Here is a 14,731-nt window from a genome sequence, read left to right as displayed (position 1 = left end):
CAAGCATCAAGTTTAAGAATCACAGGAAATCCACCAAGAAAAGTTTTTATTTTGATTGCAATCTCAAGTAGGAGAGAAATATTCTTGAATGGAGAGTATCTTAAAGGAAGTAGTGCTGATGACAGGACCAGAGCCTAAGGTTAGCTTCTCAACTGCAAGTATTGCAGTAACAGTTCCAGATGGACTCCAAACATAAAGGAGACAGAACAAATTTTTTGTCTGAAATATAGGTAGCTATGTGAATGCTTTTGTTTTATTTATGTAGGTTTTTTTTTTACTCTTAACCCAATTCTATTGCAAACATCTAATTATGGTTAATAATTTTCCTTCTTTTGATCTTAACAGGTGGTCTCAGAGTCTTTGCTTAGTAAAACCATGCAGAGTAGCATTTACCAAGTAAATGATACTAGGTGATGTTCATCATGCTCAATACCTGATCTGAGGTTCTTGGTAATACCTGGTGAGGTGCATAGGGGAACTACCACTATTTTGAGCAAGTCAGAGTGCTGTTGGCTCACCAAAGAAAGCGTAGCAGTCTTGTATATACAATGCATTCATGAGTCTATCACAAAATCACTTAGGAATTAAATCTCTAAGAATTATTCTTTGGCTGTAAAACCTTCTTCATACTGGTTAGCCAGTATAATTCAAACACTTTTATAACATTTTTTACTTATTTAACTTTAAAAGCAGTGCTTTTAAAACATGTGATGTTTTAAATTTATTTATTTGTTTTCACCACTGAGATATTCCTATGGTGTGGAAAGCCACTACCTGTAGTTATTCTAGGATGTGGAAACATGAAAGTGTCTCTGCCCAGAGTTGAGCCCAGTCTTTCCCAGAACATCCCAGAAGAAATATTTGATTCCATAGCTGTTCTGGAGTGGATTTCTTTCAATCTGAAATATCTGAATATCTGTATATCTACTTAATTTTTCAATTTTAAAAACAAATGAAGCATTATCACTGAGGTGTACCACAATGATATTGAAGTTTTCTCTCTTTCAGGGGGATAATTATAGTGATACAGTTGCAATGACATTTAAGTGTACTGTTAATTTGAAAAAAATAAAACTACACCTTCAGTGGCTGTAAAACATTCATAAATGACTTTGCCTATCAGTCCTAAATAAACACACATGTGGGTAATCCAGGGGAAAAATACCATAAGGCCCTCACCTTATTTTCTAGCTTATTAAGAACTGGGAGAAAGAAATATTGCCGAGCTTCCTTAGGAATTTTAGCCAACCTACACAGCATAGAATGAGAAACAAGGGTAGGAACCTGTATTTTCATGTGTATGTGTTGAATCTCACCCGAGGTGCAGGCTATCTTGGTACTTCTTAGAAAACAGCAATGTTTCTAAGCAATGTTTCTCTGACATTGCAGTAAACTAGATATGTATCAAGAGGGTAAAGTTTCTTCTAGGCCTCTTTGTTTTTCACACCCTACCTTCTCTGTGGTAGTTTTGTCTTTGGTCTTACTTGTGTTAGTCACTTGATCATATAGAAAGCAGTTTGCTTATCATCAGCGGTTAGAGGTATGTAAACCCCTGTTTTGTGTGAAAAGAATTTACAGAGATATATTTTTGGTAAAAAATCAAAGAAGATTATTTTTCTGATAAATTTCAGCATTTACTTCTTGAGTTTCATAAAAAGTAGCTAACAGTGACCATGTATCTTTGAACCTTTTCTTCCCTCGTGCACTTTTTATGATGTTGTGTGACACAAAAGCGATAACAGGAGTGAAGAATATGACAGAGTATGTAAGAGTGATGCTTGCTCCCTTCTCTGAATAACAATCTATCAGATACACTGCCAAAAGGAAGACATTTATAGTGTTAAATAGAATGTTCACAATTTCATGGGACCTATGCCTTTAGGCAAGAAAATGATCTAAAGGTGCTCACTGCAGTAGAAGGTGAACATAAAACTACTCACTTTCAGAACTAAGAAAAGCACTAAATTTTGACTTAGCTTTTGCAGTAATTTCTAGATATCCTTACTGCAGAACACAAATACTTTAAAAAAAAGCATTCATCAGAATTTTTTTGTGCCAAATAATGCAAGTGCATAAAGGAGGAATAATGTTATTTCTTTTATTTTAAAATATATTGGAACTGGTCAGATAGAGATGTAGACTGCATAAATTTTTGCCCATTCCTTTTCTGTTATTCTGTAAAGTTTGAGGGGTTTTTTATAAAGTTAATATTTTAAAAGTATTGTCTCATATAGCATAAGTTAAGTTTAGAGAGACATTTTGGTATCGATTTTAAGAAGTAATAACTGTTTGTATGAATTTTACAGTCTGTGGCAAAATCAGAGTGTTAGTCCTAAACTTACTGGCTCCAAGATCTCTACACCTGTTCAGAGATTAACCTTGGAACGTAAGTGATTTGGATTAAAAAATGCAGCAAATTTCCCTCCTTAAGCTATCAAACACTGGGTGAAGGACTAAATAAAAGAATAGCTACATTTACATGCCTGATGAAATGCAAGGGTGGAGAGCGAAAAGTGGCTAAACTCTTCCTCCTTATATTTTGCTTTCAGTAATTTCACTGCTGGAAGTAGTTGAGAAGCAACTTGTGCTGATGGGTTATCTGTCATGATAGCTTCATAGGTATATACCCTGGCATAAAAAAGCATGTTAAATTTCCGGGCGATCTGGTAGAAGTAACAAATAAATAGTAATGGATTGTGCATTTATGCAAGGTAAACCAGGCAACGTAAACTTTTATATACAACTGGAAACTCAATTGAGTTCATTACTTTTAAAGGCCTTTAAACAAGTGGAATGTGTATTAGTACAGAAAAAAAAAAATTTGTGAAAATGGAGTCCACACTAATCCAGAACTGTCAGGCACTCAACGTATCGAGTTTTCCAGATTCCCATCTCTCCCTGTATTTCCAAACTCCCATCGCAGCACTGAGGTCTCAGGCCTACACATGTAGAATGTTGTGTTGATTTTGTAGAACTGTGGATTGTGTGTGTTGACAACTTCTGATTTTGCAAGGGTGAACATTTTATAAGTGGGTTAGTTTTGCTGTACTGCTAGTCTCAACATATTTTTTTTTACATAATTGTTTCATTATTTAATCTTCATGATTTCTTCTGAACAAATACTTGATACATAATCTTGAGGAATTTTTTTCCTCTGTTCTGTTTACATTTAATATTAAGATTTGCTATGTCTTTAATTGCAGTTTAGTGAAGCGGGGAGTCTTTAAATGAATAGCTTTGGAGAGTGGCAATATTTTCTTTTGTTATTTTAAACAGTATTTTCACGTTACATAATGTTCAGCAACACCAAAGCATATAATAAATTTAATTAGTAGAAGAGTTTTTTTAAAGCAGTTTTTGGGCTGATAAACAGAAGTACAGAAAAGTAATTTTCCTAATAATACGGCAAAAGTATTTTGGGAATGTAACACAAGACTTTTGACTATTTTTTCCTTGGCTATCTGTCTGTCTGTCCATGGAATAAGAATTGCGTTGCTTTATTTAATTTCTATCTTCATCAAGTTGCTTTCATGACAAGAACAATTGTGAAGTATTATGAAAAGTAATTAGAATCATCAAACAGATATTGTTCAGGAAAAAAGAAAGTCTAAACCTAGTTCAAGTGTTTTAGAGCTTAATACCTATATTGCTCTTTTTATTTGTGACCCAAATAAAATTTTATTATAGTGGTAAGTACTTTTATAAAAAATTAATTTTCTTTTATATGTTTCCTTGCCTGTAGTTTACCTGTTTTAGAGTTGTTAGTTGTCAATATTCTTTTAGCTGCAGAAGATGTACTGAAGTAAGGAGGTCTATTTCAAGACTTCTGCATTGAAATAAATTATTCTTACCATTTAATTCAAACAAAAGTAAAATTAAATTAAAGAGTAAAGAAAACCCAAGCTCCAAAACCCATTAGCAAATAATACAAAGATCAATGGATAAATTTTTAAAGGTTGAAAATAAATTGAAGTTACAGATTGTGTAAGGTTTTCATGTATTCCAGATGAATGTGTAGTTCCATTGAATTACTTGAAGCTGAAATGCTTCAAGTTAAGCTAATATTTACAAGCTGTGTGTGTAACTGAGTATTCAACAAGAGCGAAAACTTGGAAAGTCTGAAGTCTTGTTGAAGGATAACTTTAAGCATGTTTTCTTGATTGGGACTACTTCCTGATGTTATAAAGCAGGACAGAAAGATAATTTATCTGTCAAAAAATTTAGATGTATATAAACATATACAGGTGACTACTTCGAAAGTTTTGTCAACAATTGGCTTAAAAAATAGGCTTGCCTTTAAACTGTACTCCTACCCCATACTTCTCTTAAACTGCTACTTACACATGCTTCAGGTGTTGTGTCCTTCACTTATAGCCGGGTTTGAATATTTTGTGTTGAATCTGTTTCGTGTATCAGTGCTTCTGTGAGAAATAGGGTTGACTAACCTAGGACGAAGGTTGCATTAATACTTCTCATGTCCCCAGTTACCAGAGTCTACCTTAGAGTGGCACAGTACTGCATAGTACTGGATTTGTCACATGTAGAAATACACAACGTGTCTAAGTGATTGCAACTGAAGAAACAAACCCAGTAATTGACAACTGTTTTGCAGATGAAAAATTCCCTACTGCAAGGCTGTAGGTATTAAAAAAGTAACAACACCTGTCTGGACTAATTTTAGTACAGTATTGTAATAAATCTCAATGCAAAACTCTATGGAGAGAAAGGTGATTTTGTATTAATCAAAACTGATTTTGTTCATCCACACTCATCCACACATTCTCTTTTATTCACATATTGACAAGTGTTACAATATGTGTGCAGATAATCTAGCTAGGAACTTGGAGTGACACTAGCACACACCAAGCAGGTCTTTTTCATGGCTTTTGAATTGTTCTTAATGCTGGGGTTTGGATGTGACTTTTTCACCCTAAAGAAGTTGACAGTAACTAATTTTTTTCCTTCATCCTGTCCCACCTTTGTAAGTCACTAGGAAATGCTGCTGATTTATTCGCTGCCTGTATCTTTTTCTCTTGCTGCAGTTTTGTTTGTTTGTTTGTTTGTTTTCCCTGTTTTTTCGTAGGATTTTTTCCGAGTCTGGGTGTCTTGAGAGTCATCTTTTTTTCTTAATATCTTTATACCATCAACACTTGTCATTCTTTTATGCCTTCTCATCCTTTCTTCCAATGCTTTTATGCCCTTACCTTCCAATTCACACTTCATTTATACCAGTATTTATGTTTTCATTACAAACCTCCACAATTCAATACTGGAAGAAAGGTCTCATAGCAACAAAGAAACTACAAACTGTAATCTGTGGCTCCTATTGCAAAACACGTCTTCAGACAGCTTTTATTTACATATACATAGAGTGATTTGGACATTTAAAGCAATCTCTTATAACAAAACCTTATCAAAGAATGGTATGATTCCTATGGCTTTCCCTGGGGTGCAATGGAAAAGAGAACAAAGTACACAGTTGTATGAAAAGTATGATGCTAATGAAGGCAGTCTAAGAGGCTATAAAGGGCAGTATGGACTAAAGCAACTTAGTTCAAACACCATATAAATGTAATATGTGTTCCAAGAAAGCTAGAGCTTGCCTTTTATGTGATGGTAAAATTGTTTCTTAAAGATTACCAACATTGCAAACACAAGGCCAGACTTTACTAATTTAAGGCTAAAAGTCTGTGTTGTAGAATTCAGAAAATGTTAATATCTGAAATGAAAAAAGTGGAAATATTAATGCATTTTGACAACTATATTATTTTGCCTTTGATGACTGTACTTAGATGAAGTCTAAATGAAGCAATTTTTCTCTGTAAATGCAGAAAATCACAGAATGTGTCACACTGATATGAATTTAGTACACAAGTAGATATCTTCTTTACTAGTAAAGTCACTGAGCAAAATACACACCTAGACTGGTATTTTTGCAAAGGATCCCTTGTAAACCTTTCCTAATGATAGTCCTCCTTTGCTGTTGGAAGTGGTGATTTGTCTGTTTTCTCAAATGTCAGTTAGCCTAAGATAAAGGACATGAACAGCAGGTACATAATCTTCTCTTTATCTCTCCTTCAATATTTCAGGAGTTTTACTTTAAATGTGGAGCACACCCAACCACTGACAGTGAAACATCCGTGGCTTTGAACCTCGTTACAACAAACAGTCGCTGTATCACATGTATAACATGCACTGATATTAGGTAAGTACAACAAAAAGTGTCAGAGATGCACAGGCTCAGTGCTTCAAAGTACTTATCACTTCCAAAGAGCCTTTTATCCTCTGTTTGTTTTCCTTTTTATAGATTCTTTTCCCCCTGGTAGTGTGGTAAAAAGTGGGCCATATTTTCAGAAGTATTCTTTGTTTTGCTGGTACAATTACAGTTCATTGTACGTTAGTTGTGTTGCACGTAAAAAATCTGACTGCTAAAGCTCTAACTAAAACATTGAGTGCTCAAGGTAGTGGTAAAACTGTGTAGATATTTTCTGTAATATGTATTCAGAAGCCAGTGAAAGAAAACTTGATTTTCAAGGGGGACAGACTGTTCCTGCAGAAATTAATTTCTTGATATTTGTTCTATAAATCAAAGTAAAATGCATCTGTTCTCATATTTCTGTTTATTGCAGTTTTAAATACTGTAATCCATCTTTGCATATGGTATTTGGGCTCATACATTCAAGAATACCCATTACTTGCAAATGCATGGATTAGAAACCAATTGCCCGAAAAAGACAGCTACCATTGTAGTGAAGAATTACCTGAAACACATTTATCTACTGATTAGGAGATATTTTACATAAAAATGTATACCAAACGGAATTGCAAAATGGTAGTTGTTGGAAGGGAGAAATGGGAAGGGACACTCAAACTCTGCTGATTCATACAGTGTGTCTTCTGGAAAGAGCTGATTTTGGCAGCATCCTCTGCAGTGTATTCACAGAACTAGATCCCAAGTACAGGTTAAATAAAGGCTAAATATCAGTCTCTGTCAAATTGGTACTTGATCATTTTGCAGCAAGGGTGCAGACTCAACTACTAAGAAATTATTTTAGTTTCTGATTTTAACTTTTGCCAGTTGCAAGGATGATCAAATGTAAGCCTTTGACCATTGCAAAGAGTGAGAGATTGGACAATTAAATAAATTATCAGTGCTGCATAAGTATTGTAAAATCTTTGGGCTACTTTATGAAAGCTCTGCTCAGTTTTTTGAGTACCTAATTCTTTTCTCCAACGTAGGATTCTTGTAATATTTATATATAACTCCAAGACATTACACAAATACCCATAATCTTTTAACTTTAGTTAAACATTAGATGATTGTACTGGCAATTACTTTCTAACACTCTTATGCAGTTGAAAAGTAGCATCCAGGGCACTCTGCGGTTTGTAGTATTTTGTGAAACCTACCTTCATCATTCTGTAGCGTTCAGGTGGAAAAGAAGATTAACAGTATTCAGTACATTAGGTATTACTTTATATTAGCTTCATTATAATAAAATGAAAAAATCGTATCTGTTCTTCAAAATACATTTTTCTACCTTTTTATTCTGAAGAAAAAAATAAAACAGGAAAATAAACCAGGTACTGTTTGCGTATTTCTGAAATATTTTTGTACACCATATATCTGGTTGGTTCCGTCCATTTATCATGGACAGTTAGTCCACCACAGGCAGAGCAATTAAGCTCCAAGATACTTGGCACAGCATTTGTATGGTTTTAGCAAACCTCATAGAAATCATATTTAAATTATTGTTACATGGAAAAAATACAAGGTGGAAGTAACGTTAAAGTCTATTGCCAGTTTTCATTCTCAAGTTTACATTAGAAACACTTTTATTGCCTTAGGTTTATATTTTCTCTGAATATGTTCATGCAGCTCTGACCACCAGAGTGAAATACTTCAGAGCCAAATACCCTCGTAGGGCTATACTAAATCCATAGGCAGTTTTCCATATAGTGTAATGTCTTCCAATGTATTCTATTTTTCTACACCAGAGTTAATCTGAATTGGCAGCCTTTATGCATTTTTTTTTTCTGTAGCATTCAAGGTGATGGGTTGCTATTCTGTGTCTTTGAGGAAGCTTTAATAGGTTGAGCAAATGGCTGAAAGTTGAAACAAATACTAAAACTGTGCAATCCTCGAGGGAAGTTCTGCTTTTGTCAACTGTTTCCAGTAGAAATAACATCAAAAGGGGTTAGGAGTACCCCAGGGTACCCATAAATCAGGCTCAGGAATAACAGCAGTTTTAAGCAGTGTAAAAATAAAATGTGCAGAGCAGAAATGCCTCACACCATCTTTCACAAACTCAGTAGGGTACAATTCCTAAAGGCACCATTATTTTTAGCTTTCAGCAGATACAGATAAGTGCAAAAGATACATAGGACATGCTGTCACTTAATGGGTAGAAAGAATTCTCTGGAAGGAGAAGTATTTGCTGTGTTATCAGATTTGTTTAAAATCAAATAAATCCCTTCTTCATAGTGTTGAACAAAGGAATGTTTTGCTTTGTTTAAACAATGGAGTCTAGTAATGTGTTATTCTGTTATCTGTACTTCCTAATACTGAAGTTGGAAATGAAAGCTTCATATTGCTAGTGGTGATAGTTAGAAGTGCATATGCTAGCTGTTCTTCAAGGGTAACTGCAATGTAAGGTCTTTGTCATAATTCTTTTCAGCCAAATCAATTCAGACTGTGATCATATTAGACTCCATGTGCAGGAGAGTAATGGATAAGGTCAGTACTTGGAGGGAAAAAAAGTGAAGTCCTGTTGGAAATGCAGTATCTCCATCAAATAATAAAAAATTAATGACTCTGCATGTCATTAACATAACAGTGTGTTAATCTGGTTTTGGTGGGACTACTTTGGGCCTTCTAAGCTACTCATGATCTCTTAATCAGCCATCCTTTTTTTAGTCTGTTTTTTTCTGAAGAAAAAGTACAACTTGGAAAATTTTTCCCTCCAGTAGCAGTTTGTGTCATCCTCTTATCACTGCTTCTTGCTCATTTCCTTTATTGTAGAGTCAGAACTGAGACTGATGAGTTTTATTTTTATGGTGTAGTGTTCCCAAATTGGTAAGAGATAGAATAATTTGCTTCTCAATAAATACATATGTGAATGATTTTCAGTTGTGGTTTTTACTTGTGAATTTAATATGCCAAAAGAAGACCAGCTGCTGAGGTTTATTATGGGAGTTAGGATTTTTGTAATGTCATGTTTTGGTTTTGATCTTTATGACAGTATTGTTGATATAGGTGTGCCATGTTCCTTATTGACCGCTACATGTTGTCTCATATTGTGCATTGATGTTGTATGTTGCTCTGAAGTAAAGTATTTCTTCAATTGTTGTCTAAAACAGAGACATCTGAATTAATTTGTCTTACCTTTCTTTCTTCCTGTAAAATATATGTGGTATTAATGTAGTCTGGATTTAAAAAAAAAAAAAAGTGGGAAAGAATATCAGAGAAGAAATACAGCAGTGACTATGTCAAGAAATATATGAGGTAGCAGATCTGCAATGGTATTCAAAATCTTTACAACACAAATAGTTCCAGAATCTTTAGTTCATTATTTGAATTCAGTGTTACAGCTCAAGAGACAGTTTCCGAAATTCAGCTTCTAATAAGGATTTGTTTCAGAACTGTTAACGTTTTCAAAGTGAAGAAGCTGTACTACAAATTTGATTCAGGTCAATTTTGCTATTATTTGAAGAGACCTGTTTTCTGAGATGAAAATGCAGACCATGTCCATTAAAAGACATTGCCCATGTGATATTTTTCAGAAGAGTAAATATCACCTTGTTGTAGACTTATAATTGCTATTTCTCTTCGCTTCTGGGGTAAAAGATTCTAAGTTTACATCTCGGGCCATTATAGTCCAAGGAAGTTATCAAATCTATATATAGCTCATCTATTTAAAGTATGTTTTCCCTCTCAGTGAGCTGTGTTGATAATGTGGTCTGTGCTCCAAATGTCTACCTATTTCATTCAGTTGTCTTTATATACCTTGAGTACAAAGAGGAGTGAGAAAAGATAATGCTAAGTAAATCTAATTTGTCTGAGGACTATGACCATCAGGGTCACTGTCTACTGTTTTCTCTCCTAAAGTTCCTGAAATGAATGAGATTTCTTAAGAATCACTTATTTAAAGGAAGAAATTAATCAAATGTAAAACTAAGAACAGTTACTAGTTGGTTTAGAACTTTTTTTTCCCCCAGTAAGTTAGAATACCGCTTCTTACAGATATAGTATTTGACTTCTGATACAAGATAAACCATACAGAGAAAACATTTTGTTGGCATTTCTATTGGTATTTTATTCTTTGGTGGTGCACCCTGTGGACTTTAGGCTCAAAGACTTGTACCGGGGGCTTCTGGAAGATGTGCCTCATGCATGAAATTCAGTTGCCTTAACCTTTTTATTGAATAGTAATCACTAGTATGCAGCAACGCCCTTTGACCATGACAGGACATCAGTGCAATTCTTACGGTTTTGCCTCTGAATCTACTAAGATCTGCACTGCAACTGCATCTCAGTGAGACACCTTCCAGCTTCAAGAGCTCTGTGAAGAATTGAATAGATTGGCAAAGCTATTGTGCTGTCATATTGTACATGTCCTTTGCTGGCAGGGGACAGGTGAGGAGGATTTTATGCAACCTCATTCATTTCCTTTACTGAACATAAAGCATGTACTTGTTTTCCCTCCAGTTGGGAGAACAAAACCTGCCTACTTTTCCTTCTTTATGATGTGGAGTTTTTTCTACGTTAATCCTTTGCTTGGCATTTGTGTTAGTGTAGAGCTGAGAGAAAGGACAAATTGAAGGGAATATGTTGACTACCTGCTGATTTTTTTTTTTTACACTTGCCCTTATGTTTGTGAATATAAATATATATCGCTTATGGTATGTTTATGTGTGTTTAAAACAGGCATGGCTGAGAATTTTTATGGTAGTCACAAGTGAATTTTATTTCTAATCTGAATTCTTTCAATAATGTACATCTCCAGAATCATATGGGATACAATACATGTCATCAATTTCATTTTTCATTTGATATGTCACCTGAAGCCTGCAGATTGCAGAATATTATCAAAAAGCTTTATATTAGATGTTGTGTCTTTTTTGCCATTCTTATCCATGGCATGATTAATACAGTGAACTGTTTTTGCAGATTTCTTTGCTTATATATTTTATGCATGTTTCAAGACACAAAGGCTTTAAAGTTTTAATGGATTTGGATGAATTAGTAATTTTAGAGTATTGGGTATCCAAGTATACCACATCCAAGATTTCATTTTCTCACTTGCAAAATATTCTGAGGAAGTCTGACTACTTGCATATAAGCAATCAATGAAAAATGATAGCTAATGATTCTAATTTTTGTGCAAGTACTGTAAGTTTAAATGTTAAAGTTAGAATTCATTTGCAATGTCTAAGAAAAGCGGAGTAGCAAATGTTCGTAAAATGTTATTCAAAGAGATGTTTTTGAAATTTGCAAGCCCACAGGATGCCTTTTCTCTTATTGACATCTGCAGGTTCAGGTGTCTGGGACTTTCTTTTCTTTCTTTTTAAAATTAATTCCTTAACACAGAAGATAAAAAATTTTCATTTCTGGTTAGTTTTGCTTCGGGCAAGGTCAGTAATAGGTGAATATTATCACCTTCTGATAGTAGTGTAGTGACCTATGAGAAATGTTATTGGAGGTTGCAATCCAGTTCTCTTTGAAGAAATATCTATATTTCAAAGAGACACCATCACAGATGATACTAATTAGCAATCCTCATCATCTCAGCAGAGACCTGAGACCTGAATGAACAAGGTGAACAAATTGCAGAGAGATTTTTCTTTGAGGTCTCAACTGAAGTATATGGGAAGGTTTTATGGAGGAATGTCAGCTGTTGCTCTTTGCTGTAAGCTGGCAGTTTGGCTAATCTTGCACTTCAATAAGCTGAGAGCTGTTGTACCATTGCCTCTATTGTCTCTGACTTTCTTTTATCATATTTTTAAAATTGGCAACAATAAGGAATTGAATGCGAATATGTGACAGATGAAGAAAATTTTACAAAAGCAAGTGCAACAATGAGAAGTCTGTTCTTTAAAAAAAAACAGTCACTGTTTTAATGTTTTTAATTAATTGACAGTTAGTAACAAATATTCAGTGTGTCATTAATGAATCATTGATGAAAGATGGGAGACAAACATTTTTTGGAAACAAATTTAAATATAGAGAAGTAACTTCTCTTTGTTGTGTGAATTTTTTTTCAAATATAGTTCAGATACAGCATTGCATTTTAGTTGCATATATACACACAATTGCATATGTACACATGTGGATTGATAGCGTTTAGGAAAAAAGTAACATCTTTTAAACATATATATTAATTTATTTCTCTAAGAAGTTGGTTTTGTGAAGAATGTGTACTGCTTACCATTTTATGCACAGTTATGTACTGTTTCTACCGTATCAAGGCAGGTTTGAAATCTCTCACATCTCCGAGAGACAATCCACAGAATCAAATGAGAAGTGTATGTGTTGGGTATTTCCAGCTTTTCCAGCTCTGACCACTTCACAGCTACTCTTTTTCTACTTGGGGGCAAAACTACTCTTTCCTGATTAACTGAACATCAGCAGAAGTAGTAAAAGCAGAAAAATCACTTTTCTGCTGAACTGAAAGAACTTATCACAGGTATGAAGGAGTCATGGGATGGAGTGTCCTGACTCGTTGATTTTTTACAGTTATATATATGTTTGTACATATAGGTGTGTCTAAGTTTTTTTATACATGTAAGTGTTTTTGAAACAGCCTCTGCTATGAGTGTTTGAAACTATCACAGCTGAATTTTATTTCTATTATGAATTGATTTATGTAATCGGCATTTCTAACTTCATATGACAGAGTACATCTTCTCCATTTAATTTTCCCAAATTCAGTTTTGCCCAAGTCTCTTTTTTTTTTTATTCTTCATTTTCAGTGTCATAGAGAGAAAGAATGTGTGTAGAACAGAAACTATTGTAGTTGCTACTAATAAGTATCTATTTAATTGAGTTTAGTTTTGAGAAATAATGTTTTGGTTTTTATCATTAGTTGTTGTTTAGGAAAGAAATGTATTCCACTAGGACAAAAGAAACTGAGAAGATACAGGCAACTCAATAAATTGAAAAGTATGTACAGAGTGTAGGCTGTTATTGAAACAGAAGTCAAATAAAAATAAGTAAATTGCTAAGCACTCCTATGAAGGGTATTGAAAAATGGTGAACATTAAGTCCATTAAAACCTAATTTTTGGAAGACTTTGTAATACAATTGTTTAAGATGGAAGAAATAAAGCTATTAAATCTGTGTCTGACAGAAAATCATAAAGAGTGATTTGTTAGCATTTACATTGATAATTGAATAATTCTTTTAGGATGCTATGTCTTGGATAAAATTTCAGAGAATGAATTTAACTGTAGCTTTAGATACACAGAAAAATAAATACTCTGTCTATTTAGCTGTATAAGGCACTGCAGAGAGAAAAGTAATATGAACATTTGCTTTCCATTATGGTTTATATTTTTTAAGCTATTTTTGAGTCATAAAATCATAGCAAGATCACTGACATCTGCTATAGCAGTATTTTTAAACTCTGATCATTGTAATTTAGCAAAAACTGGAAAGTGGCGAAGGGGGGGGGAAGTGGTTATGGAAGATGTGGTTGGCATTTACAGCATAGAGAAACAAAAGTGAAAATGTCCCAGAAAGAATGAAACTGCCTGGCAGCAAAAACCTAAATATACACACAACAGAATCATTTTATTTGCAGAAACTTAGCAAAAATTGGAAAGAGGGCAAATTGGGCAAATGTACCAGGATGTAATTTCTGAAATGAAACACATGAAGAACTGTTCATAAGACAGAGAACCTGTCATAGTATGTAGGGAACTTTATTAAATGTTGCTTGACACTTAATGATCTAATATGGAACAGTGACAGTTGTCCTAGGTAATGTCTTTAAGAGTCTTTAGATTCCTCAATGAAATAGCTCTGTAGGAATTGTTACCAGATTTCAAAAATGCCTAATTCAAATAAACATTTTAGGAAAATAATGTGTATGAACTACAAAGGCAAGTGTTTATGCATTGCTTTCAATAGATGTCTGGGGCAACGTACTACTCTCAAATTATAGAATCATATTTGTGATGTATACCACATTCAGGGACATCTGGGTACAGATTTTGTCTTGGAAAAAAGGGAGGGATTGAGGAATATGTGTGACAAATATGCTCACTTGTATACATATAATGAAGAGGGAGAGTTACTGCTTTTTTTCTCTTTGAGCCATGGTGTAGAATAAATTGTCATAGCACTGTACTGCTTGACATCAGTAAAGCGAAAGTATTTCACACATTTTCTATTTACAGTTATAAACCACCAAGCATGCAAAGCTCTCCTGATGTTCCTGATGGAACTTTAATGGAATTTAATAATTAGAATTACTTTTTTTTTCTTTTTTTAAGCAGCCCGTGATCATTCATAGTTCCCTCCTCTCCCTCATTTTTTTCGATGTTATTAAAGGTTGACTCTGAAATGAGACAGTTTCTGAAGCTAGCCCACAAAGAATCTCTTCCTTATTTTGTTTGTAAGACAAACCAGTAGAGTTCTAACTTTTTTAGATGTTCAGAGAAATTCCTTCTTTCTCCAGATTAATGTATTTGTATAAAACTTAATTTAATAAACTTAAATAGGTGTTTA

The 14,731-nt window shown here is 34.0% G+C and overlaps 1 protein-coding gene across 4 annotated transcripts in view; it reads left to right on the top strand.

Moving 5' to 3' along the window:
• The window catches only part of PRKN (parkin RBR E3 ubiquitin protein ligase), a 704,427-nt gene that overhangs the window by 337,783 nt on the left and 351,913 nt on the right, over positions 1-14,731 (top strand). For all 4 annotated transcript variants that reach the window (XM_027634131.1, XM_027634133.1, XM_027634130.1 and 1 more), the window contains exon 6: positions 6,090-6,205. In XM_027634131.1, coding sequence (XP_027489932.1) covers positions 6,090-6,205 — 116 coding nt within the window. The remainder of the gene's footprint in view (positions 1-6,089; positions 6,206-14,731) is intronic.

Source organism: Corapipo altera, unplaced genomic scaffold (assembly GCF_003945725.1).
Source record: "Corapipo altera isolate COAL_440 unplaced genomic scaffold, ASM394572v1 2b, whole genome shotgun sequence".
Classification (NCBI taxonomy): Eukaryota; Metazoa; Chordata; class Aves; order Passeriformes; family Pipridae; genus Corapipo; species Corapipo altera.
Note: the sequence above shows the minus strand (reverse complement) of the source record. Positions and strands in the feature narration are given on the sequence as shown.